Source organism: Acyrthosiphon pisum, chromosome A1 (genome assembly GCF_005508785.2).
Source record: "Acyrthosiphon pisum isolate AL4f chromosome A1, pea_aphid_22Mar2018_4r6ur, whole genome shotgun sequence".
Classification (NCBI taxonomy): domain Eukaryota; kingdom Metazoa; phylum Arthropoda; class Insecta; order Hemiptera; family Aphididae; genus Acyrthosiphon; species Acyrthosiphon pisum.
The window spans coordinates 12,450,239-12,474,225 of record NC_042494.1 but is presented as its reverse complement, the minus strand read 5'-3'; the positions used below and the strand labels follow the sequence as shown (position 1 = coordinate 12,474,225).

Sequence of the window (23,987 nt, the reverse complement as noted above, 5' to 3'; positions counted from 1 at the left end):
AATAACATTATTAAAACTAAACCTTGTGATAATATTATGTCGTTACATAAACTCAACGAGATCTGTTCAATGTACTTAAATAATTCCTTCGACGTTATATTTGATGATTAGCATTGTGTTCGTAAATTTAGTTTCGGGCATCTCCTCCAGTTGTTCTCCGCATTGTGTTTTTAATTGTATTGCATCCCTAAGTTCCTATTAAATTAAAATAAATAACGTCCTAGGGCCTACCGAACGGGATCCTCGTAACATTTTCTTTTTAACAATCAAAAACATATTCCACGCGATGTGTATAAATTATATAAAATAAAATGTTTACTTTTAGACGTATATATTATTATGACAAAACGTCTCAGCAATAATAAATATAATAATTTAGGTGATTTAAAGAAAAAATAAATGTTTGAAAAATAAATAAATAATAATAAATACTATCTAGTCTGAGAAATATAATAATATTTTAGGTAGTTAAGACAATTTTTATTGTTTTGTTATATTGAAAACGAACAGTGTCAATTACCCCGTTTTTACGTATTATTATATATGTATTATAAATATTTACGAAACGAAGCCGTTTTCGATTGCGGGTCTCCTTCCCGCGAGCCGTGCAATGTCGCCTACACACGTCATTTTCGTAACGCGCGCAATAGTCATCCTGGTGACGGCAGGACGACCGTCTCGTTCGAACCGCTTCGACGTCGCACCGCCGACGACAAGCTCGTCACTCGTCACTCGTCAGGTTCCTATATAGGCACACAAACACGGAAATCGATTGATACACGCACGCGTAGTATATATATTATACGAAACCGGATGTACGCTTTTTTCGACCCGCGCCTATGATAATAATATAGGTACTATTATAACGCGGTCGCAAGCGATAGAAGAATAATATTAGAAGTCCGATCCCTTCCGGTTTCCACTGTATACGATAATATTGTGTCATTGTACCGTACGACGACGTTTTTTTAATGATAAAACGCTTCGGCTGTTGCGAGTGCTTCTTCGGAAATCGAAAGGGCTCGATAGAACGTCGTAAGAGGTTTTTTTTCCGACTTCGACTTACGTAAAATACACGACCGGAGTCGGTACCATGGTATTATGTCGCGGCGTGACTAGTTGATAGGAACGGATTTCATCGAGACAATATTATAGGCACCTAGATCGCCGACGCTCGTCGAGAAACCGACGGAAATACGTGCGCGAACCGATTGCAAAGATCGACATTCCCGATTTTCCGCGGCGGCCATTATTATTATATTATCACAATAGAAACATATTTATAAATAGGTAGTTCCTATACACGCCGCGGTGTTTCGACTGCGACGGGAAAACGGGAAAAAAATACTCAAGACATCTTTTTAAATAATAATAATAATAATAATAATGATAATAGCAGAGGAAATGTAGAAGACAACCGATTTAGTGTATCGATGAAACGGTCTACGGCTCGGGTCGACATAATAACGGCGCAGGGGTGCGCCGAAGGGGATGAATTCCAGGCCCATACTCCCAGACACTCTCCTACCTCACGGCATGACGGTTATAATTATTACGTTGTACAACCCTAATTTAAAATAATTTTTTTTCGTTCCAACATTGATGTTACATCGATAACCGCAGTATTTATTATTATTATATTATTTACGTCATGTCCGTTACGAATGTGGAAATGCATATTATATTTTTCTCGATCGGACGCCCCTCGCCACACACGAGCAAAATGACAACATAACGATGGTTGCGCCACCGCGGTTCGTCTTTCGTATCGATTCGAAAATGTCTAACTCTGCCCACCGAAGGAGTTAACTCTATGCGTACCTACGCGTACAATATGATACGAAAAAAAATATAATATATAACGATATCGCGCACGACATCCGTTTGCGACGATCCGACCGTTGTTGATGTTATAACATTACCTAATTATTGTCGTAATCATCCGCGCGCGCGACACTCGCGGAAGCACCCATATAAATTATTATTATACATAATTATGTTATATCTATTGTTTTTTTTTTTTTTTGTTTATAATAAATTATTATTATTATTATTATTATTATTATTATTATTATACTCGTGAAAACAAACGCTTTATACGATTTTTTAGTCATAATAATAATATATTATAATATACGAATACGCATATATATGGCTTGTATGAAAATTGTAATACTGTCGTCACCTGAGCGGACGAGATGACACCCGTACCGAGGCTATACCGGTAACGGTATACGGCGCGTTCCTCTCCGCCGGTACGATCGACCATATAATAATATCACGTTAACGTATAATATGTATGTATGAATATTATATAATGTGTTTGTTCGTTTCTTTCTTTCGTCATTTGTTTTTCAAGCGATCGCCTTGTACGGTTTTTCAATAATCACATTACGTTATTATTATTATTGTGTATTTACTAATAATATTCTCGTACGACTCGTTCCATAAACATTCTGTTGTTCAATTTATATAATAACATAAATGTATGTATGTATGATATTATTACGGTATAATGTAAAACAAAAATGAAAAACGAGATCAAACATCCGACTTGAACATTTTTTTTTTAAGTCTTCGTGGCAGTTTTAGAAGTTATATTATTGTGTAAAATGGTAGGTTTTTTATTTATCTATATACATTTTTTTTTTTTTTTTTTAATAATATATAAATAATCTTACATTGTTATGTTACTATATATATTATATATATGTATATTTTATATATATATATATGTTATATAGAATTCTAGACACACTTCCTAAAATAATATTATATAATATTACCTACGTACCTACCTACGACGACGATAAAAACTCGACGATTATATTTTATAATATTATTTCGTTTTCGTTTTACCTTTCTTTTGTATTGTTATTAATTATTATTATTATTAATATTATTCAAAGACGGTACATTTTTTTTTTTTTGCGCCCATTTATCTCTGCCATAAAAACGATTATTTTTAGTTCGTAAGATCGACGATCTCATTTTATGTTGAAGCCATTTTGTTTTATTAATAAATTTTGATTTTTTCGTCCTTTCGGGCAAGTTGAAACTTTAAACTACTTGATTACAGAAAATTATACTCCTATATGAAAAACGAAAAAAAATATATTGTATTCTAAAAAAAGTTATATTTGTAGATTCTTAATTAATGATAATTATATTTGTAAATATAGTAATTTATATTAGAATTAAGTATTATTTAAATGAATAAAAAAGAAAATTCAAAGAAATTATTGAATGGTCTTTTCTTTTTTTTTCTCTAAGTATGTCATTGTATCATATATTTTATGATTCTAAATTATGTTGAGTTGTATACAATGATCCTCTAACAATGTTTTTCTTCAGTCACATACAGAAATTGGATAATATCGACTGACAACTGATCAACTGAATTAATTACCACTTCTGTTGAATCCAGTACATCTTCATCTTAATTGAGGCTACAGCACGTTATTTGTGTCTTGAAAGTGACTTGAAAGTAATTCCCAAAAAGAAACTTTTTTCTTTTTTTAATATTCTGTTTTTAAGGTTTTCCCTATGATGGTGCAGGTTTACTAACAACTATTATTCACATAATATATAATTACAAAATTAATTAATATATTTACACAATTAAGAACTATATTTGTTTTTGTATACATGATTTACAAAATAATATTATTAGATAAAAATTCAAATTTAAAATGCTTATATTAATATCCATGTAGATTAATTTTTACAAAATCATCTTTATCCATTACACTATAATAATTATAGGATATATTTAAGTTTCTGGGCTCGAAACTAGCATAATATCTTCAATATCATATGATAATAATTATATTGTTGAAATGCATTCAACTATTAAATACATACATTTTCTTTGTTATTTGTGCATTTGCTTATATTGCAACAGCACATAATTTATATTATTTATATGATTAATAATGAAAAAATAACTAGACAAAAATATATTATTACATTTTTTTTTATTTATGGATTTTGTTAAATAATACAAGTAAGACATATAACAAGAACATAGTACTAAATTTTGATTTTTTAAATAAGTTAATTTGTAAATATAATAAAAAAAAATTAAATATTAAATAAATAATAAATATAATATAAATTTAAAAAAAAATCAATAGTCAGTTGGACGGATTTGTTTACCAATAATCCTAGTTAAAAACAATTATTTTTAATTTAATAAAATTGTTTAACAAATAAAAAAAAAAAAATATTATTCACCTAGTAACAAAGTTTAAGGTGTGATATGAGCATAACTTGATGAGTAATTAACACTACTATATAGATCCGAACCGGCTGGTGAATGATTACCCTGAAATAATCAATGAAAGAGAATAAATTAAAAAAATAAAATCATACATATTTAAAAAAACTCGAATTTTATCATACGAGTAATTTACCTGAACAAATCGGTTAAGTTCTTCTTGTGTGTCAAATATCATGACCATGAATGGCGATCCAGGAACATGTTCTCCGGCCCATTTTACTTCGACTCTGTAATCGCCAGGCTCTGTCGGATCAAACTTGCATAGTATAGTTCGGTCTTTTTGGTTTTCGCGTTGCATTTCTACACGGAACGCTCCTGAAATATATACAAGTTTATAATAAAAACATTAGATAATACAATAATAATTAATAATCAATAATGATATTTAATTATAAATTTAAAAATGTGATAAGTATAATAACCTTTAGGGCCTCTAACCCTGACTGTTAATTGTCCAGCTCCAGCTCCACGAGTGTCACATATAAACCTACTTTGGAAAATTGCTAGAACACCGTGTTCAATGCCAGGTCCGTACACACGAACTTTACTAGCATCTGGTGCACCACTAACTCGAACAGTAAAAGGACTTCCTGGTACATCCTCACCTAGATTTTTGGTATCACAATACACAATACACTTTAATTATTATAAAATGTTTATTTATATTATAAAGAAATATACATACTTGAGATTATTTAACATTTTAAAGCCTTTATATACTTAGTGTCAATAAAATATGAGTGATAATAATTAATTAATACAAATGGTTTCAATTATGATCATGCATATATATTTCAAATGATAAAATGCCCCTAAAATTATTTATTATACTAACCAGCATATTTAACGGTCAGTGTATGTCTGCCCGACTCTTGTGGTTTCACATTCAATGTGAAAGTACCATCTCCATGGTCATAAAGTTCACAGTAAGCAACTTTATGAGGTCCAATGCAGTGAGCACTTAACTCTCCTGAAATATGCATGTACATTAATAAATGGTACATAATTTTATATTATAAATAATGAACATAAAAACATGAAATATCTTATATTTTATACCTGGACCAGCTCTTCGTGTATCAATAAAACTTCTGATATCTTTTCCAACTGTACCAATTCCAAGACCATCTCCAGTGCATAGAACTTTACTAGCATCACAAACACCAGTTACATTAACCTTTAAAGGACAGCCTTTAACTTGCCTGAAATGAGAAAATATATATTATTATAGACCGTAAACATTTATATAAAGAAAATAGATCTATTTATTTACCTGTGACCCCAAAGCACATTTAATAAATACGCCCCTGGGCTTACGGGAGTATATATAGCACTATACACATTATCACCTGTTTTTTCGATATTGACTGATATTTCATGCCTAGAGCCTGCTAAGGTAACTATAGGATTACCTAAAATAAAATAATAAAATTATGATAACAATTGAAAAAAAACCGATGAAAATACAATAGTATTAACATACCAGGTCCCGCTTGTGATCCATCAATTATGAATTCTGCTTGTTGACCACAAGTAGCCGTTGATAGTCCACTTCCAGATAGTAATACTCGCACACCAGCAGCGCCACTTTCTACTAAGGCAGGATAAGGAGAACCTGGCAATGGAAGTCCAGCAAAATTCAAATACAGGGCATGCGGGCCGGATATGTGTGGTGTTAATACACATTTAACATTATCACCAGAGTGATCAATCATTATTGGAACAATTGTTCCTCCTTGACTTTCTAAATGACCATCTAGCTCACCTACGATATAAATAATAAAAATTATAATTAATTTAAAATAACAACATAACAAAACTTATAGTATTTACCAGGACCAGCAACTGATGTATCAAATTCCAATGTTGTAGGAGTGTTAACTCCAAGTATTATACGGCTATTTAAATTTGATTCACCAATTGTTAACACTTTAGTCAAATCGACAACCATACATTTATATGGTGATTCACCAACATGTCTTCCATTCCAAACAATGTTTATATCACAAAAACCAGTATGGTTTGGAATGAATAAAACTTCATAATCTCCTTCATGACCACTTGAAGATTGATTAATTGTCACAGGTATTATTTCGGCTCCATTGCGAATATTAACAACAGGCACAGCATGATAAGATGTGCCCAGCGCTGAGATGTAAAATTTTGTTGAAACATCTTTAAGAGCCTTAACAAGACCTGAACCCCAGGCTCGAGGTACTCCTGGATCAGCTATATGCATTTTTAAAGGAGATTCAGTTATATGATCTTTGCCATAACAGATGTTAAAAATATAATCTCCTGGAACTGTGGGGTTTATTTCCACTACATCAATATCTTCATTGAACAATTTTAAATCCACTGGAACATCCTCATTATCTGGACCCAGACAAGTAACTGTAAAATCAGCTAACCCAGCATTCTTCCGTAATACTGAAAGTTGAAAACACAGTTCATCAAATTCTATTTCAGAAAAATGCTACTGCATACTAACATTTAAATGACATTGGTTTATGAACAACTGCACTGTTCTTCTCTGGAAGACTGTCGATTTTAACTTTACTAGCATCGTGTACATAACTGGTGAATGGCGATCCTTTCAAATGTTTACCGAAGTGTGTGACATCAATATTATACTGTCCTGAATAATAATAAAATAAATAATATAGTTAAAATTAATTATAACAATATTAAATAAAGAAAATACTCACCAACTTTAGGAGGTGTGAATTCAACAATCAAGTTCATACCATTTTTGTGTTGATAACATTGGGCTGGCACAGCACTATGTTGCATTCCGGTAATGACAACATCAAATTCATGACTGGATTTACCAGCACTGTCAATTATAAATGTAGACATTTTGTTAGAAATACCTTGGTAAAGTCCCAGACCAACAACTCGAAGTTCAGCTGATGTAGATGGATTTTGTTCTCGGACATTCACCATAAACGGTGACCCATTTACATTAAAATTATTATATTTCACATGAACGTAGTGGGGTACAGGTATTATAGGCTGATATGACACTTGATAGATGCCATTAGACTCTACATCAGATGATTTTAGTTTGACATCACGGCCAGCTGCTTTAATTGCCACACATAACTCTCCTTTACCAGCATTTCTTGTATCAACTACACAGCATAGATACAAAAAATTATAAATCAGTATGTTACCAAAAGTTTTTTTTTTTTTTAACCTTTAAATGATGTTGGTTTATTGCAAATAGCTTCATTGAGTCCACTAACAATGACTAACTCAGAATCTATGACTTGAACTTTCCAAGGATGTTTGGTAATTGGCTGATTTCGATGCATAATTGTTACCATATGAACACCAACAATAGTTGGCCGATATGTTACCCGATATAGCCCACTATCATGTTTGTGTAAATTAACAGGTAAAGTCTTATTGTCAGGATCTAATTTCAAAATTAATTTAAATATAGCACCATTATTAATGTTTAAAATAGGTCTTTTTTCAATATAAAAAGCCAACCTTTTACGATTACACTAATGGATCCATGATCAGCAATGTGTGGATTAATGTCAAAACGAGCTGGATAACCAAGTTTTACTCGTTGTAATCCTTCTCCGTATGCAGTTATTGAAGAACCAGATACTCCTTTCTTAACTCCATTTAAATCAATAACATCACAGCTGTACGGACTTCCTGTAAATTTAAAAATAATTTAAATAATATTACAACTTTCAACTTAAAATGCAAATATAAATTCTTATTTAAAGTTATTATTTACCCGGTACAATTTCATCATTAAATGTAATATTAACAAAATGTGGTATTGCATTATGAGGGACAAATGTCACATCATATAACCCTCTAGAACATGCAACTACTTCTGCTTTAACTGTGCCTTTTTGACTGCTAACCACCAATTCCAATGTGCCTTCTCCAGCTTCTGTAGCATCTACACTGAAGGTAACTGGTTTACTAGCCTTTGTAAAAATATTCTATGAGTCCATGTATAAAAATAAACTATATCATGTTATCTGTAAAAAACTTACTTTGGCACTATCAAGTCCTGTAACTTTTATATTATTTATATTATAAGCATTACAAGCAAATGGGCTACCATCGACTGGCTGATCTTCTATAAACACTTCTATCATATGTCTTCCTGGAAATGGTTTGATTAATTATAAACTATATTTTATACAATATTTTCTTTGTTCATATAATAGGTTGACATTAATGGTTACCAATTTCATTTGGTGTATAATATGCTCCAATGGCATTGGCCATGATGCTTGTTTTAACATCAACCAGTTGTCCAGATGGTGAAAAGACATTTACTTTGAAATTTGTATCGTTGGATATATCAGGACTTTCTATTTTAATGTCTGCTGTCTTTTTTATGGCACAATAGCGAACACCATTTCCGGTTACTGCAACTTGATCAATATCCAATACTCTGCAAGTCAATGGAGACCCTGTATGATAAATAATTAATTAAACAATTATTTTTAATACATTTTAAATATTATATAATGTATTATAAACATATTATATTACCTGGAATAGGTTCACCATTGAAACGTACACTCAGACTATGGGGAGCAGCATCTCGCGGCTTAAAATTAACACGGAACTTAGCATTTCCTTCAGATTGAACATAATTTGGTACATTAACTCCATTCACTGATACTATAATTTCTAAATTACCAGCACCAGCTTCACTAGCATTAACTAAAATAACAGACATTTTAGCTTCTTTTACATCATAAAAAGATAATATATTCTTACTATTAAAATTGACAGGTTTTCCCACAAATCCTGTGTTAATATCTGTAACGCGAACTTTAGAAGCATCATAAGCTTTAACTAAAAACGGACTGCCTTCAACGTGTATACCATCTACTTTAACTTCAACACTATGGTCACCTAATTTAAGTAAAATATATCATAATGCTATTATACATAATAATAACAATGAAATTAATGACATTAATTATTGGAAAACATGATATAAACTTACCAACATCAACAGGAGTAAATTGAACATTGTGAGTTGATGGTTGAGTAGCAGGTATAAGAGTAACAGGTAAAGAATGCCTAAGAGGTGCTAGAACTTGTACTTGAGGACTACTTTCGCATTGAACAGCAAATGACGCTATTTTACCGACAGCAACTTTATCTTCGGTAGCTGACCAGACAACCACTCTAGCAGCTTCAGAAACAGAGCAAGTAAATGGTGAACCTGAAAGGAAAATTGCTTATATTTATCAAATCGTCGCATGAAATATAAAAAAAATATTTTTGAAATCAATTTAAGCTTTTCTATCATTAGTTACATACAACAAATAATTTTATTTTTGATAATGTCAGATGTTTATGAGTTTATAACAAACTATATATACAATTTTTAAACTTTACTTTACCTGGTACATCATGGTTATTAAAACGTAAATGTACAGTATGGACAGTTGGTTGACGAGGTGTAAATGATATAGCATAAGTATGTGGCCCTTGAGCTTGAGCAGAAGTTGGCACTCGACCGCCATTTACTGTAACTTCTAAATTGCCTGGACCCGCTTGACTAGTTTCAACTAAAATTTCCCAGATAGATATATTTACTACTTAATATTATAAAATTATATATATTTACCAATAAAAGTGACTTGTTGTCCAACAGTGCCCTTAGGTACTGATTTCACTTTAATAGCTTTGATATCATACACTTTGCAACTAAATGGAGATCCAGCAACTGGAGTTCGAAGATAACTAACAGCAATTTTATGTTCGCCGACAATTTTAGGACAGAACTCAATTTTATATGATTGTGAACCAGATTCTTTTACTTGGGCAGGAACTGCCGACCCGTTAGGACCTATATAATCCTTCATTAGTGTTAGTAACATTATTTGAATAAGAAAAGCGCATAAGCATTAAACAAAAATTTTATAATGTTGAAACTATAAAGTAAAATAATGCTTCAAATCAAAAAAAAATATGTAACATAAAAAGGTAATAAAATGTAATTATTTAATGTTTAATGTGCATAAAGCACAAATCAATTTGTTTATGTTGTTAAAATGTATTTAATAAAAATATTACCACCAAAATATACAAAAAATTAATACTAAAGAGAAATTACTTTTCAAAAATACATTTTTTTTGTGCTTTGTATAATACATACATTTTTTTCAATTTTTCTGTATTAGAAATCAATTAAACTAAGATTAATAATATTAAATTAGAATTACTAAGATTAAAAAAAATTTAGAAAAAAATTATACTAAAAGAAAAAATAGCATTTCAATAAGTAGAATTGCTAAATTAAACTAAAGTTAGTAAAATTTGATAAATATTTTCCAATAAATAAGTAGATATTATGCATAATTAGACAACAGACGACTCTGTATATCAATAAATTTACAAGCTCAACAGAATATACAGCGTATAATGAATAATTTTTAACTTACAAATACTATTCAACATTTAAATGAAACTAATAAAATTAGAATTTGTTAACTTTTCCACTTTTAAAATATTTTATAATACCTACTGTATTAACTTTTCCAAAATTAAGATTTAAATGAGTTAAAATATGTAACACAATTATTAATGCAAGTTAAAAATACCTCGTAAAAACATCTTTATTGGCCATGCAATTATTTTATCAAAGTGGATTTGTGTAAATAAGATCAAAAGTATTACTAATATGAAGACAAGGGGGCCCAAGAGGGGGGAGGGTTGGCAGAGGCAATCCTCCCCAGGACATTTTTTACTACATTTACTTTAATATCAATATCACTGTAACTATTTTTAGATTGTAAGTAATGCTTATCCCGGGTGGGATTTTAGCCTGCAGGCATGCTTGTGTGAAGATATTCCTAAACAATAACATTAAGTAATAAAAAAATGATAAAAATATGAACTTATGCAAAAAGAGTTCTATTAGAATTATGTTATGCAACATAAAAACTCTATTTAATTATTCTCATTGATATTTTTATCTAATAATAAAATACAATTGTTTAAAATTCAGCAGATAAACAAATATTTTATTGTTTTCTCAAATACTAAATGAGTTGCCTAATAATGTAATAATAGAAATATTTCCACAAGATAGACTTTTAAAAAGTACTACTTTCTACCAAATTTTTTTATTTTGTATTTTAATATAACCTGTATTAAGTAATAGCTCTTTAATTTATTTTATAGATTAAATTTACATATATGATTAATTTTATTTCATTGCATTACATTTGAAGGTCTACCACCAAATTAAAATATTAGCGTTAATTGCTGATAAAAATTTTTTTTAAGTTTGTTATTAATAAAAGAGAGAAGTATCAGTATAATCGAGATTTTTGATATCGCCCACCTGTAAAAATATAGACACACAAACTTGTAGACAAGCTTTAATTGAAATTCCATACAGTCGTGCTGAGGCAAATATATAGAATGAAAAAATTCCAAAGTTAATATCTGATTTGATAACTTACCCTCAACATTAACTTCAATGTCATCCAATGATCCAGATACATTGCTCATAGTGAAATGAGAAGTAGTTGAGACAGGAGCACTAGTCAGTGAAGTACCACTAACTAGCGGTAAATCTCCCTCAACATGAGCAATAAAAGGAGACCCTAAAACAAACATAATTATGAATTTAAAGCAAATAATTGTATAGTAAAATTTAGTTTGTTATTAGTACGCATTTTTAAATGTATCTAACCTGGGACTGGTTCCTTATTGAAATGGATAGTAATAACATGATCAGTAGGCTGAAGTGGGAGAAAACTAACAGCAAATTTAGCATTGCCTTGTGGATGTACTTGAGTGGGAATATTCGCTCCTCTGGCTGATATAGTGATTTCTAAATTGCCTTCACCTGCTTCACTAGCATCAACTACACAAAATATTAAATATTAACCATAATACAATACATAATATTTAAAGTAAGTAGTTTTTAATTATACCAGTGAATTGGAATGTATTTCCAACATGACCCTTAGGCACATGTCCAACTAAAACTTTACTTGAATCATAAGCTTTAGCCACATAGGGAGTACCATTAACAGCATGTCCATTGTATTCAACTGATATTGAATGAGCTCCAACTTGGAGTGGTGTAAACTCAGCAGTGAAACCTACATTTACATTTCCTGTGACTTTAACTGGAAGTTCAGTAGTTGGTCCTAAAATTAAAGAAAAATAATTATTATAAAGATCATTAATAAAATAATAAAACAAATAATACTTACCAGTTACAGACACAGACAATTCAGCTGAAGCTGAATTATCAACCATCATATGAAATTTTGCTACTTGGTTAACAGGTATCAACTCCAAACGAGATAAATTAACAGACACACGACTAGTGTCAGATACCGAGCATACAAATGGACATCCTTTAAATAAATTATTAACAAATATTAAAATTTCCTATACTAAATCATTATTACTTTTTTTTTATAATTTAAATTTATTTTTACCTATTACAGTTTCACTGTTAAATTTTATATCAATCATATGAGGTTTAACATGTTCAGGTGTAAAAGATACTAAACATCTTCCACCTCCAACTACAGTCACATGATTTGGTACTTCTCCTTCATTAATCGATATTTCCAATTGGCCTTCACCAGCATCACTAGCATCAACTATAATGAAAAAAAATATAAATATATTAATTGATACTAATTATTTAAAAAAAAAATTAGTTAATTGATCTATGAAGAAACATTTTATTGAAAACAAACAATAGAAAAATTAGGCACATTCCATAGTTTCAAAGCTGTAGGCTTTATACCATAAATTGATTAAATGTATATTTATTAGAAAAATTAAAGAAAACACAATATAGTATAATAAACAGAGAAGTACATTTGTATAATTAACTAAAAGTCATTAAATATTTAAAACTCTCATGCTCAGTTAGTAAATGTATTAAAACTAAAAAGTGGAATCATAGCTCAAACAATGTTTTTGACGAGAAGATGGAGTTAATGAGTTATGGTTAAATACACATCCCCTCCCTTCCTAAAAAAACTCTAAATACACCACTTTACGATATACTATGTTAAACATTTGTTTTATGTGTTATGATACCAAAATAAATGAGAATTATTATAACATATTCTCTTAAACTAACCTCTGAATTGACAAGGTTGACCAACAACAGCATCAGAAACATCAGTCACTCTTATCAGGGCTGAATTGTATCCTTTAGCTAATAGTGTACCAGTTCCAAGTTTATGGCCAGCCACACTAACATCAACTAAATGTGTTCCCACTTCAACCACAATGAATTCTAATCTAAATATTCCATTTCCTCCTTCATTTATAATTTTAGCTTGTATATTACGTTTGGTTGGACCTTAAAAATATGTAAGACACATTTAGTAGATCTAAAGTAATGTGTTAAGTATAAATTTAACATATTTTAAAAAAAAAAAAGGTCAGTATTAAACTACATTAACATACTTAATACATTAACTTGTATATCTTCTCGATGAAAACCAATAGCACTTATTTGAAATATTGCTACTGAATCAACAGGTACTAATTTTACAGCATCTCCAAGGACGCTTAATTTTGGACTATATGATCCTCCACTCATGATTGTTACTTCCCAGGGACTCCCTATAAATAAATAAATTAGTTAATTAGGTACATCAATAATAATAAGAATCGTTTTTTTTTCTATATAAATATAGTTATGCAGTACCGAACCTCTATTATAAACTTATTAATTATTTAAGTAACCGAGGCGTTAAATTACATACACAATTTAAAATATAATACATTATTTTATAGTATTTAAAAAAAAACAATAACCTAAATCTTAATCTTAATTATATCTACTATTAATTAAAATAATTAAAATACATAACAGTAAATTCACAAGATCTCAAAATCATTAAATTATTAATTGTACAATACTATTATAATTTATAATTTATAGTGTACAGAATAATTTTTATGGGTATTAGAACATGAATAAAATATATTATATTTTCATACGAAAAATCAATAATAACCAATTACATTTAAAATTAACATAATTTATTTAATACCTACTTATTGAATTGTGAATATGTTTTCAAATATGAAAGGAAAAAGTACCTAATATAGTAGTATGTTAAATGAAAATAACATAATGATTCTGATCAATTATTATTCTTATTACTTTTTTTTTACAAGTAATTAAAAATAATGTGTTGATCCAGTAGGATCACCAAGTATGGTTCATAATTTACTGTAGTGAAAACATTAGGTATGTCTTTGTTGTATTAGAATCAAGTAATATAAATGAGCACACAAAATATAATGGTTAGATTTCAATTTGAAAATGAATAATTCAAAATCATTATGGCAACACATCTTATTAAAAAAAAACACGTGGGAGTGTATCTGAATTGATGATTCACATTACAAAACATGAACAGTGAACACCTTAAGAATTTTCTAATAGTTGGGTCAGAAATGTATAGCATTAAATCAGTTGAATAAAAATATACCTAATTATTTTGTAAAAAAACTCTTAAGTTAAATATGGAAAGTATTTATATACCAGGTGCTTCTTTTATCATTGAACACTCATTATTTCAGTCTAAATTTTTTGAAAATATTATTTTACATAGTTTCAAGTCATTTATAAAACAACATTTTTCTTAAAAAATTATATTTTTAAACGACTTGAAATTATGTAAAATAATATTTTCAAAAAAATTTAGACTTTTTGAAATAATGAGTGTTCGGTGATAAAAGAATCACCCGGTAGTTTAATAATTTATTGTATATTTAAATATAATATTTGTTTATCCAAGTAACAAACAATATGAATATGAACTAATGTAGTAAAAAGGTACAACTTTATATAAAAACAACTAAATTATAAACATTCAAATTTATAGTAATAGGTATCCAAAATTTAAAGATGTACAAACTTCTACCAAGTTTGAAATATTGATTAATTTATAAAAATATTAATAAATAAATAAAAATTATAAACTCTTAAATGTATAGGTGCAATTCTATTAAATTCTATATGAATAATAAACTAATAAACACTATTATTATAGTTATTTTTATATTACTTTAGTAAACGTAGTACATTTTATAACATTACTATAGTTAATATACAAATTTTAATTTAGATTATTATTATACAAATTAGTTAACTGAATCATACCTTATAAAGTTATACACTTATACCTATATTTAAATGGAAAATAAATATTTAAAAGATGTAATTTGTATTTTATAAATAATACATTTCTTAAATACTAAAATTCAGAAATTATGCAAATGTTACACTCCATGACAAATGTATGTTCTTTAATAATATTTCAGTCAAATTATTTCAGTTTAGAAAGTAGATTTTGTTTAATGAGCAAGTAAAGATTTCTTTTATATTATTTGAATTAGGTATTTATCTATAGTACATCTTTCACATACTATGTATATTGAAATGTGTGGGTATTTATTCTAATTATTAATTAAATTTTAAAATGAAAGAATTAATAATACGGTTTCGAGGTAATACATTTGTTTTTTAAAGTATTAGTATTCCTGATAGCAAATACTATGTGCATACAACACAATATTTTAAGATTAAGCACGATTAAAACCTCCTTGAATAGTATAAATTTAATAGCTAATCATGATACCTATAGTTGTACCTTCATTAGGACCCTACAAAAAAAAAGTTGTATCATGTATGTAGTATGTCAATATCAGAACAAAAATGATGAATCAAATTTTTAAAACAAATATTTTGGTGAACAAACTAGTAACTGAATACCTATACATTTCTAGCCAGATTTAATTAGTCATATTGTTCAAATTTAACATCAATGAGTACTACCTATTTTACCTAACACCAGGCTATGGGCTGTGAGTAAAAAAAATTAAACATTACTTTTATATAAACTTCAGCGAATAATCCTTCTTCATTTCACTTTGAGCAATGTATCGAGACAGTACACAATAACGCGAATTAAAAAACATTTTACTAATATTTAAACTAAAAACACGAACTAGGAAAAAAAAAATTAATTACGAATAGAAACCTAAAAAAAAAAACAATAAATACAAAACGAACCATACACACTACTACTAATCACGATAAATAAACCACCGACTTGTTGCATCTACTAGTTTGACGTGTACATGATAAAAATATCGATATATTCATCGACACGATATTTGCGTTTACCGATTTACAAGACGCGCTATTGGAACGGCTAGAAGAGTATTTTAAGATAATATTCACATCATTCATAAAGCCTAAAACAATTTCCACGCGTAATGCACGTCACCCGTGTTATTAATTATAACTTTAATTTAATAATAATACGTAACACCCCTATTTGGGTGTGAATGTGGAATATAATATAATATACGTGTATACAAAATAATTGTGCGCGGGTAGTATCTACATCAGTTCTCTGTAAATCGACGATCCTTGTGGGTGTACGGCGCACAACTATCGATGGCTATGAGAAATTCCAAAGACACAGGCGCGCCAACTGGAATGTCTTCCGGCATCGAATTTCCCTCCAAGAATTTAAAATATGATGTCCACAATATTCATAACATGTTACTACCTACTATAAAAATATTATAACCCGAATAACGCCATAATATTGTGAATCGACGAATCGTAAATGGAACTCACAATCATAGAATCGGAATTTCTACTTGCACTTTTTGGTATTTAGTCATCGTGACATCGTTTCAAGCCGTATAAGTTATTGATTATTGGGTACGGATTTACGCTAATTTAATCAACCTTATTAGCAAAAATCAGAAAAACGATAAATCGAAAATGAAGTATGCACCGTTATACTTATGCATCAAAAAAGTTATATTTATTTATAATATTTTTTTTTTATTTAAATATATTCAATCTGTTTACAATAAGAAACAATAAGTAATAAGGATAATATAGAAAAATATACAAAACATGAATAACGTGAAGTAGAGACCGTTCATTAACAGAACCTCAGAAATAATAATTAAGATAGGTAAATCTTGGTAGTCACCAGTAAAATTTATTGGAAAATAAACAAATAATACAAAATTGACAAAAATAATGAAACGGTAAAAAAAAGAAATCTATTCCTCGTTTGGAAAGACATATTGGAATCATGAACATGTCTATTGAATCGTAAGTTCAAAAATAATTTTGTCACGCCTATGTCCGATACCAGGTCAAAGCGACGGAAAATTGCTTTTTTCGCTAATCTAACAGTATAAATGCGATTTTCCCTGAGCGGGAAAAATGTGTGTAATTGCTTACACTGTTTTTTTTTTATTTATAATAATAAGTATAAAGAATCAATTAATTTAAAAATATTAAAAATAATAATAATTATGTGTAATTGTATGCACTGTTATGTTTTTTTTTAATCGTTATAATAATAAGTATAAAGGGTCAATCAATTAAAAATTATTATTATTATGTGTAATATAAATTATAATGTGAAAGGTTCAATAGGTCGCCACCGGCTTATAGGTAGTTATAAGTTTATAACATGTCATCTATACGTATACTGAATTCAAAAATATTAAGATAATAAGCTAGACTCAATTCAAACATTGGTGTAGTAGACCCACCTCGTAATTTTATTTTTATGCATGCACCTACGCCTACCCTTAACGAATATTGTGGTACGCAGGTTGAGTGTAGCCCCCCAAGTTATTTTTACAGTGCTTAAGGCCTGTAACCATTAACTTTTGTAGGACTACATGTCTATTGTCTACATCACTGTCAAACACAAAAAAGTAGCATGGACTCAATTCAATATCACCGTCAAATACCTACAAGCTGCATGCCGGAAGGTAGGTTGTCACTCACAATGTTAGTCTGAGTCTCACATGATGTTGTATGAAAAGGTTAGGCGAATCTACGAGATAGGAGATCTATCGTAGCTATTTAAAAATAAAAAAGTAAAAATATGTATAGTAATTTAATATATTGTGTGGCAAGGATGTGAAATGAAGTATTTTAGTCTCGTGGTCGTTTACGGCAAAAGCGAGGAACGCAATTCACCAAAGACCGAAATGACTTCCCCCAACTCAAACATAGTATTTTTTTGCTAGTCGATATTTTGTTGTTCTTGTGAGTTGTGAGAGAGTAATTTATAATTTTTTCCAAAAGTGAAATACTGTAATTATGTTTAAATTAAATTTTGAGAAATTGTGCCTTAAGAAAAATGTCTTCATATTCGAATTTGCTTTTAACGCCTATCAACCTAATCTAATATTGGCATACTAAAATGTGTAAACTATTATTGTTATAACTGTGTACCTATACAAAATATTATGTAGGTATTTTTGTTTAATATGTGCATTCGAATAATCAATATTTGGCTTGTAATATATTTGTATCGAATAAAATTGGTTTTTTGCAAGAATTTAGTAAGCAATTGAAAATTGAATGGGCTGCACATGTAAACTGGGACCGGGTCCGGAAAGCATATTGCCAGTAATAAAAAGGCCGATTCATAAAATCACGTACTAGATGATTTTAAACATATCCGACCTGAGAATGTTGAAGGAAAATATGCTTAAAAGATATAAAAAGAGTGAAAAATCCTACATATAGGTATAAAGAATTAACATAGATTAATATTTTAAAATAAATTATATTATAATTACATACAAAAATTATTTTATATGATGATTAACTGAGTCATAGGCGCAAATAGTGGGAGGGGCTTTAGGGGCTAAGCCCCCCCCCCCAAAAAAAAAAATCTCAAACGCTATTTGCGCCTATGAATTTATCTCACTCAATTAACAATTTTCATAAATTATTTATTGATATTAAAAAATCAAGCAGTTTACTTTAAAGTTTAAACTGTATAGGGTATAGTTGCATAATAATAGATAATGATAGGTAAGTGATAATTTATAATGTTATTTGCAACCATAGACTTACTCAGATATATTTATACGTCTAAGTTTGAAATACGCACAAATTTGAGCTTAAACTTTTTTAATGTACTTTATTTTAGTATTTGATTTCAGTATGCCACTCCCTGATAAATTTCCTACGAGCGCCCATGTACTCATAAGCGGATATCCATTAAAATTTCAAGGACGCTAACATTATCAACATCAATGTGAGCGAGGGGCTTCGATCCTACAAAACTAAAAGAAATGATGGGGCTCGATGGACTTTTTTTGGGGGGGCTAAATACTCTCAAGACCCTCCCCCTGATTTCCACCAATGCATGTACCTACGCATATGCCACATACATATTTTGTGAAATTAGAAAAATAAAATAATTTAAACGTATTTTCAGTAGCTACCAGGCTACCTACTATACACTAAACAGTGATTCTTTAAAAAACACTAATCGTTTTAAAAACTCACATTATATTATGACATTATAAAACAACATTTTTTACAACTTTTTACCATTATCTTTTAAAATACGTAGTTTACTTTTTTTAATAACAACATAATAACATGACATCATAAATGAAAGTAGTAAAAAAAAGGCTTGACTTTCAACTTTGGAGGTAGTTTTTGGTAGCAAATTGGAATTAATTAATACTTTTAAGCGTCGGGAAAAGCAAAAAAATAATTTTTATGCAAAACCAGTTTTCGACAAAATTGATCTTATTTTTTGTAATAACTCAAAAACAAGTAACCGTAGATACTTATCTAAATATTTATATGGTTGCGTTTTCCATACAAGAAGAAATTTTAAAAATATTTTGACTATTTTTGAGCTATTTATATAGAAACTTGACAATTACAATTTTTCTTTTTATAAATGTTAATTAAAAATTAAAATTGTTCACTTAAACAAAAATGTTGAAAATATAATAAGTACGTTTTTTAAAAGTAGGTATATAAACACAGTTTTTTTTTATAGATATTTTAAGTTAGAATTTGGATGAAATTAGTTATTTATTTGTTGTAATTTAAAAATATTGATCGTACATTGAAACTTTTAAAGTATATATATACATTGTACCTATATTATATTGTATTTCATACACACAATTAGATTTTCAAATTCAAGGTTTTCGGCAAAAATGTATTCAACCTACTGCATTACTATTTACTAGTAGTTAAACTACCAGCAATAATGTCATAAATTATACTTGGTAATATAGGCTAACAGAGTTTTTCGTATACGCAATGATATCATAATATTAATACATTTAACACAGTAAGTCTATTAAGTCAATAATACATCATCCATTACAGAAATCTTGGTAAAATGTTCACAATAAAAATCTTCGGTGTAAAATTGTCCAAAATAACCTGTCTTTGGCAAAATTTTTTATAATCAAAAATTGGATAAATATATACGGATGAAATAGATTGTTTATGTAATTATGTGTGATAAATCTAATTCAAAATCCAGCGACACGGTCGGGGCGCGAGCTAAGTAAAAAAAAATAATAACTGCACGACGGTGTGTGTATAGTTATAGATATAGTTGTCTATCGAAGCAGGAGTTGCCTATTTAAATTGTGTAAAATATAGGTAAATTTTTTATACGAAATAACTAATTTTATAATGCATCAATTAACTCCCAAACATCAGAAATATTGTGTAGAATGTGCTTTTGTGAAAATTATGAAAATCGTACGTTTAGAAATTAAGTTATAAATCAAAAAGTGCAAACTTTTTGATGGAAATTTATATTAAATTCAGAATCACGGTAGCCTTTGTCGTCGTCATCGCATCAGCGTTGCTTGTTTGTTATCTAGTCATCGTGGAAGATGTGACAAAATTACCGTACTATAAACAATATTACTGTTCTTATAGATTATTGTGTAAATACTCTATATATACTCAATATTCACACAAAAAATTGTTGTCCGTACTTTACGCCATACTTTATAAAATATACTAAATATGTATAATATATAGGTATCTAGATAAAAATATAGATACATTATCATTATTTGCATTGGTGATACAAATTAGTGATATCGCAACAAAAACCCTTCGTAAACTACATGTAAAAATGGCTAAGTAAAAAAAATATAAGCACTATAAAGATGTGATACCATGAATAAATACTAAGTATATGTAATTTAACTTTTAAGTAAACTTATTTTGTTTTAATAATTTATTTACTTGCTGAGGAATTATTGAGAATGGTACCTATATGAATATTTATTGTAATAATATTTTTAAGATAATAAAAAGTTATATTTTAAAATATTATACTTCGCCTTTTATTTTGTTCATCACAATTTGTTTCAAGAAACAATTCCTTGACAAGAAAATAAATTATTGAAAAAAAATAAGTTATATATTACTTAAATTCAATATACTTAGCATTTATTTATGATATCACATCTTTATAGTGCTTAGAGATCTTATATTTGTTTTAGCCATTTTTACACGTAGTTTACGAAGGGTTTTTGTTGTGATATATTTATAACATAGATTTATATTTTTAAAACAAACAACTACCTAATATTTGTTTTTTTTCATAAGTCGGATTATTAATATTAGGTATTAAAAGTTGTAAATTACCCACTTAGAATTTATAAAAGTCAATGGACAATGACAAACATTTAAACAAATGTCCATACTTTTTTCGTTATTATTTATTTATATACTCTACATCAGAGGTTCCCAAACTGTGGGTCGCGATTATATTTTTGGTGGGTCGCGCTATAATTTGATATAATACATATTTTTCGTTGATGTTCAAAGTTCAAATACAGTTTATCGTTAATCGTTATCTGCGAGATTGACGATTTCGAGTTTACAGCACCGTATCAAACAGATTAATAGTTATACCTATTGAAAAGAAAGCGATTTATCTGAAACAAATTAGTGTTAGTAAGTACCTAAATACCTAAATACCTAAAAAAAAAGGTCATTCAATGTATTGTGGGTCGCCAAATTTTAAAAAATTCTCAAAATGGGTCATACAATAAAAAGTTTGGGAATCTCTGCTCTACATAGTACATACTATACCTACATTTTTTTTATTTTTCTTGCAAATTAACACACATTTTTTCTGATTGTAGTCCAATTTCTCTTTGGCCTACTTTAATTAATTAACACAAATTAATAAACTAATTTATGTTTCTCTTTTATTCAATTTCGATACTCTGTTTTTTTTTATTACGGACATTATCACCATGGACGCATGATTTTGGACATATTTACTGGTGACAGTTGTAGACTACCACATTACAATCACCCACTCGAGTACTCGACACCTGATGAACAGCAGATCAGTACTCACTTGCCATTTATATTAATTTTATAATCAAGCGGAACATTTTCAGGATCATATCGATAATGACAATTGAAAGTTATAATAATAATAATAATAAGTATTTCAATTTAGACCATTGTAATATGTAGGTCCACTATTCAGCTTATCTTAACTTTAAATACTTATAACTAATTAATTATACTCGTTCAATATTAATTGTTTATAATATGTAATTAAAATATAAGTAAAGGTATACATATTGGACAATTTTGTTTTGTAATATCATCGAATTGTGTAAAAATAATGTTTTCAAAAATGTTAATTGTTTTAGAAATAATGCAGTTGTCCTACATTTAAAATAGGTATCATCTTGTAGGTATATTATATTTAATATTTATTTTGTCCTATAATCAAACAATTTTCCATAAAGGAACCCAGAAGAATGCAATTTTATTAGATGATAGGATCATTTGAACCAAATAATATAACAAACATTTTACATGTTTTTTGAATGTTTATATTCTCATTTTCTATACACCATAAATTTTAAAAATATTTTGACTTGTTTTGAGCTATTATGTATTAACAGACAATTTCAAATTTCAATTTTTTTAGTTTTTTTTTCTATAAATATCAATATAGTTTTATTTGTAGGGCCAAAAGCTTGGAAATTTAATACAAGGCTCCTGATATATTGTTACAATATCAGTTGAAAAATATTAAAAATACATATACACAATTTTTTTTTTATAAGCATTTAAAGTTCAAATTTTGACGAAATCTATCAAATTGAAAATTTACAAATTATTCAGTAGTTAAAAATGTATAAAATGTTCAACTTTTATAGCTATAAAGGATTGAAAATTTAAAACAAGGTTCCATATAAATAGGTTATATATAAATTACTTTAATCACAATAATATCATTAAATATATATACTTAGTAATACTGACCATCTTCGCTTAGAATCGTTCTTTTTATATAGGTACAATGATATTATTTCATTGAATTCAAATTTAACACCATCAATTACGATTATAGTGACCCACTGGTCACTTGTAGCCTACAACTAACTGTACTGTACAGCAGTGCAAGTAGTGCGACACCCACTTGTCCACCTTTTTTTATTCGAATAATTTTATGAATACTTTTTAAAAAAAATACTTAAATACGTATTCTGAATAACTTTATTTGTATTTTTTTATTCATTAAAAAATCATTTTTTTAAACTAAAGAAAATAGTTTCAATTTGTGACGAAACATATTTTTCTATTAAAAATCGGCACATTTTAAGTCAAAAACAATAGTTTTTCTCTTTGAATGAAATATGATTGACCCACGTTAATTCTATTAACATCATTCCAAAACTGATAAATATTAACGGGAGGAATAAATTTTTTGAATATTATGTATTCGGAAAACTTTTACACTAATTTATTTGAATACGTTTCCGAATACAAAATAAAAGTATTCTTTACAAGACTGACGCCCATAGGCGCAATTTCAACTTTTGACTTGGG

The 23,987-nt window shown here is 28.5% G+C and overlaps 1 protein-coding gene across 5 annotated transcripts in view; it reads right to left on the bottom strand.

Moving 5' to 3' along the window:
• Positions 1 to 3,960: 3,960 nt before the first annotated feature.
• Positions 3,961 to 23,987, bottom strand: part of LOC100167253 (filamin-A) — a 28,391-nt gene continuing 8,364 nt past the window's right edge. The window contains exons 18-45 of one of the 5 annotated variants that reach the window (XM_016809461.2): positions 13,736 to 13,894; positions 13,404 to 13,628; positions 12,745 to 12,912; positions 12,514 to 12,660; positions 12,229 to 12,447; positions 11,985 to 12,158; positions 11,752 to 11,895; positions 9,909 to 10,130; positions 9,682 to 9,849; positions 9,279 to 9,500; positions 9,047 to 9,184; positions 8,816 to 8,989; positions 8,503 to 8,733; positions 8,308 to 8,420; positions 8,040 to 8,253; positions 7,781 to 7,954; positions 7,482 to 7,703; positions 6,991 to 7,416; positions 6,774 to 6,920; positions 6,116 to 6,712; positions 5,766 to 6,047; positions 5,556 to 5,694; positions 5,342 to 5,484; positions 5,118 to 5,252; positions 4,705 to 4,887; positions 4,416 to 4,597; positions 4,237 to 4,327; positions 3,961 to 4,166 (exon numbers count right to left, since the gene is read on the bottom strand). In XM_016809461.2, the coding sequence (XP_016664950.1) occupies positions 4,250 to 4,327; positions 4,416 to 4,597; positions 4,705 to 4,887; positions 5,118 to 5,252; positions 5,342 to 5,484; positions 5,556 to 5,694; positions 5,766 to 6,047; positions 6,116 to 6,712; positions 6,774 to 6,920; positions 6,991 to 7,416; positions 7,482 to 7,703; positions 7,781 to 7,954; positions 8,040 to 8,253; positions 8,308 to 8,420; positions 8,503 to 8,733; positions 8,816 to 8,989; positions 9,047 to 9,184; positions 9,279 to 9,500; positions 9,682 to 9,849; positions 9,909 to 10,130; positions 11,752 to 11,895; positions 11,985 to 12,158; positions 12,229 to 12,447; positions 12,514 to 12,660; positions 12,745 to 12,912; positions 13,404 to 13,628; positions 13,736 to 13,894 (5,426 nt within the window). In that variant the 3' untranslated portion in view covers positions 3,961 to 4,166; positions 4,237 to 4,249. Of the gene's footprint in view, positions 4,328 to 4,415; positions 4,598 to 4,704; positions 4,888 to 5,117; positions 5,253 to 5,341; positions 5,485 to 5,555; positions 5,695 to 5,765; positions 6,048 to 6,115; positions 6,713 to 6,773; positions 6,921 to 6,990; positions 7,417 to 7,481; positions 7,704 to 7,780; positions 7,955 to 8,039; positions 8,254 to 8,307; positions 8,421 to 8,502; positions 8,734 to 8,815; positions 8,990 to 9,046; positions 9,185 to 9,278; positions 9,501 to 9,681; positions 9,850 to 9,908; positions 10,131 to 11,503; positions 11,631 to 11,751; positions 11,896 to 11,984; positions 12,159 to 12,228; positions 12,448 to 12,513; positions 12,661 to 12,744; positions 12,913 to 13,403; positions 13,629 to 13,735; positions 13,895 to 16,175; positions 16,345 to 23,987 lie in introns of those variants that run through there. The other 4 variants (XM_016809463.2, XM_016809460.2, XM_001946884.5 and 1 more) reach the window with 4 other exon arrangements.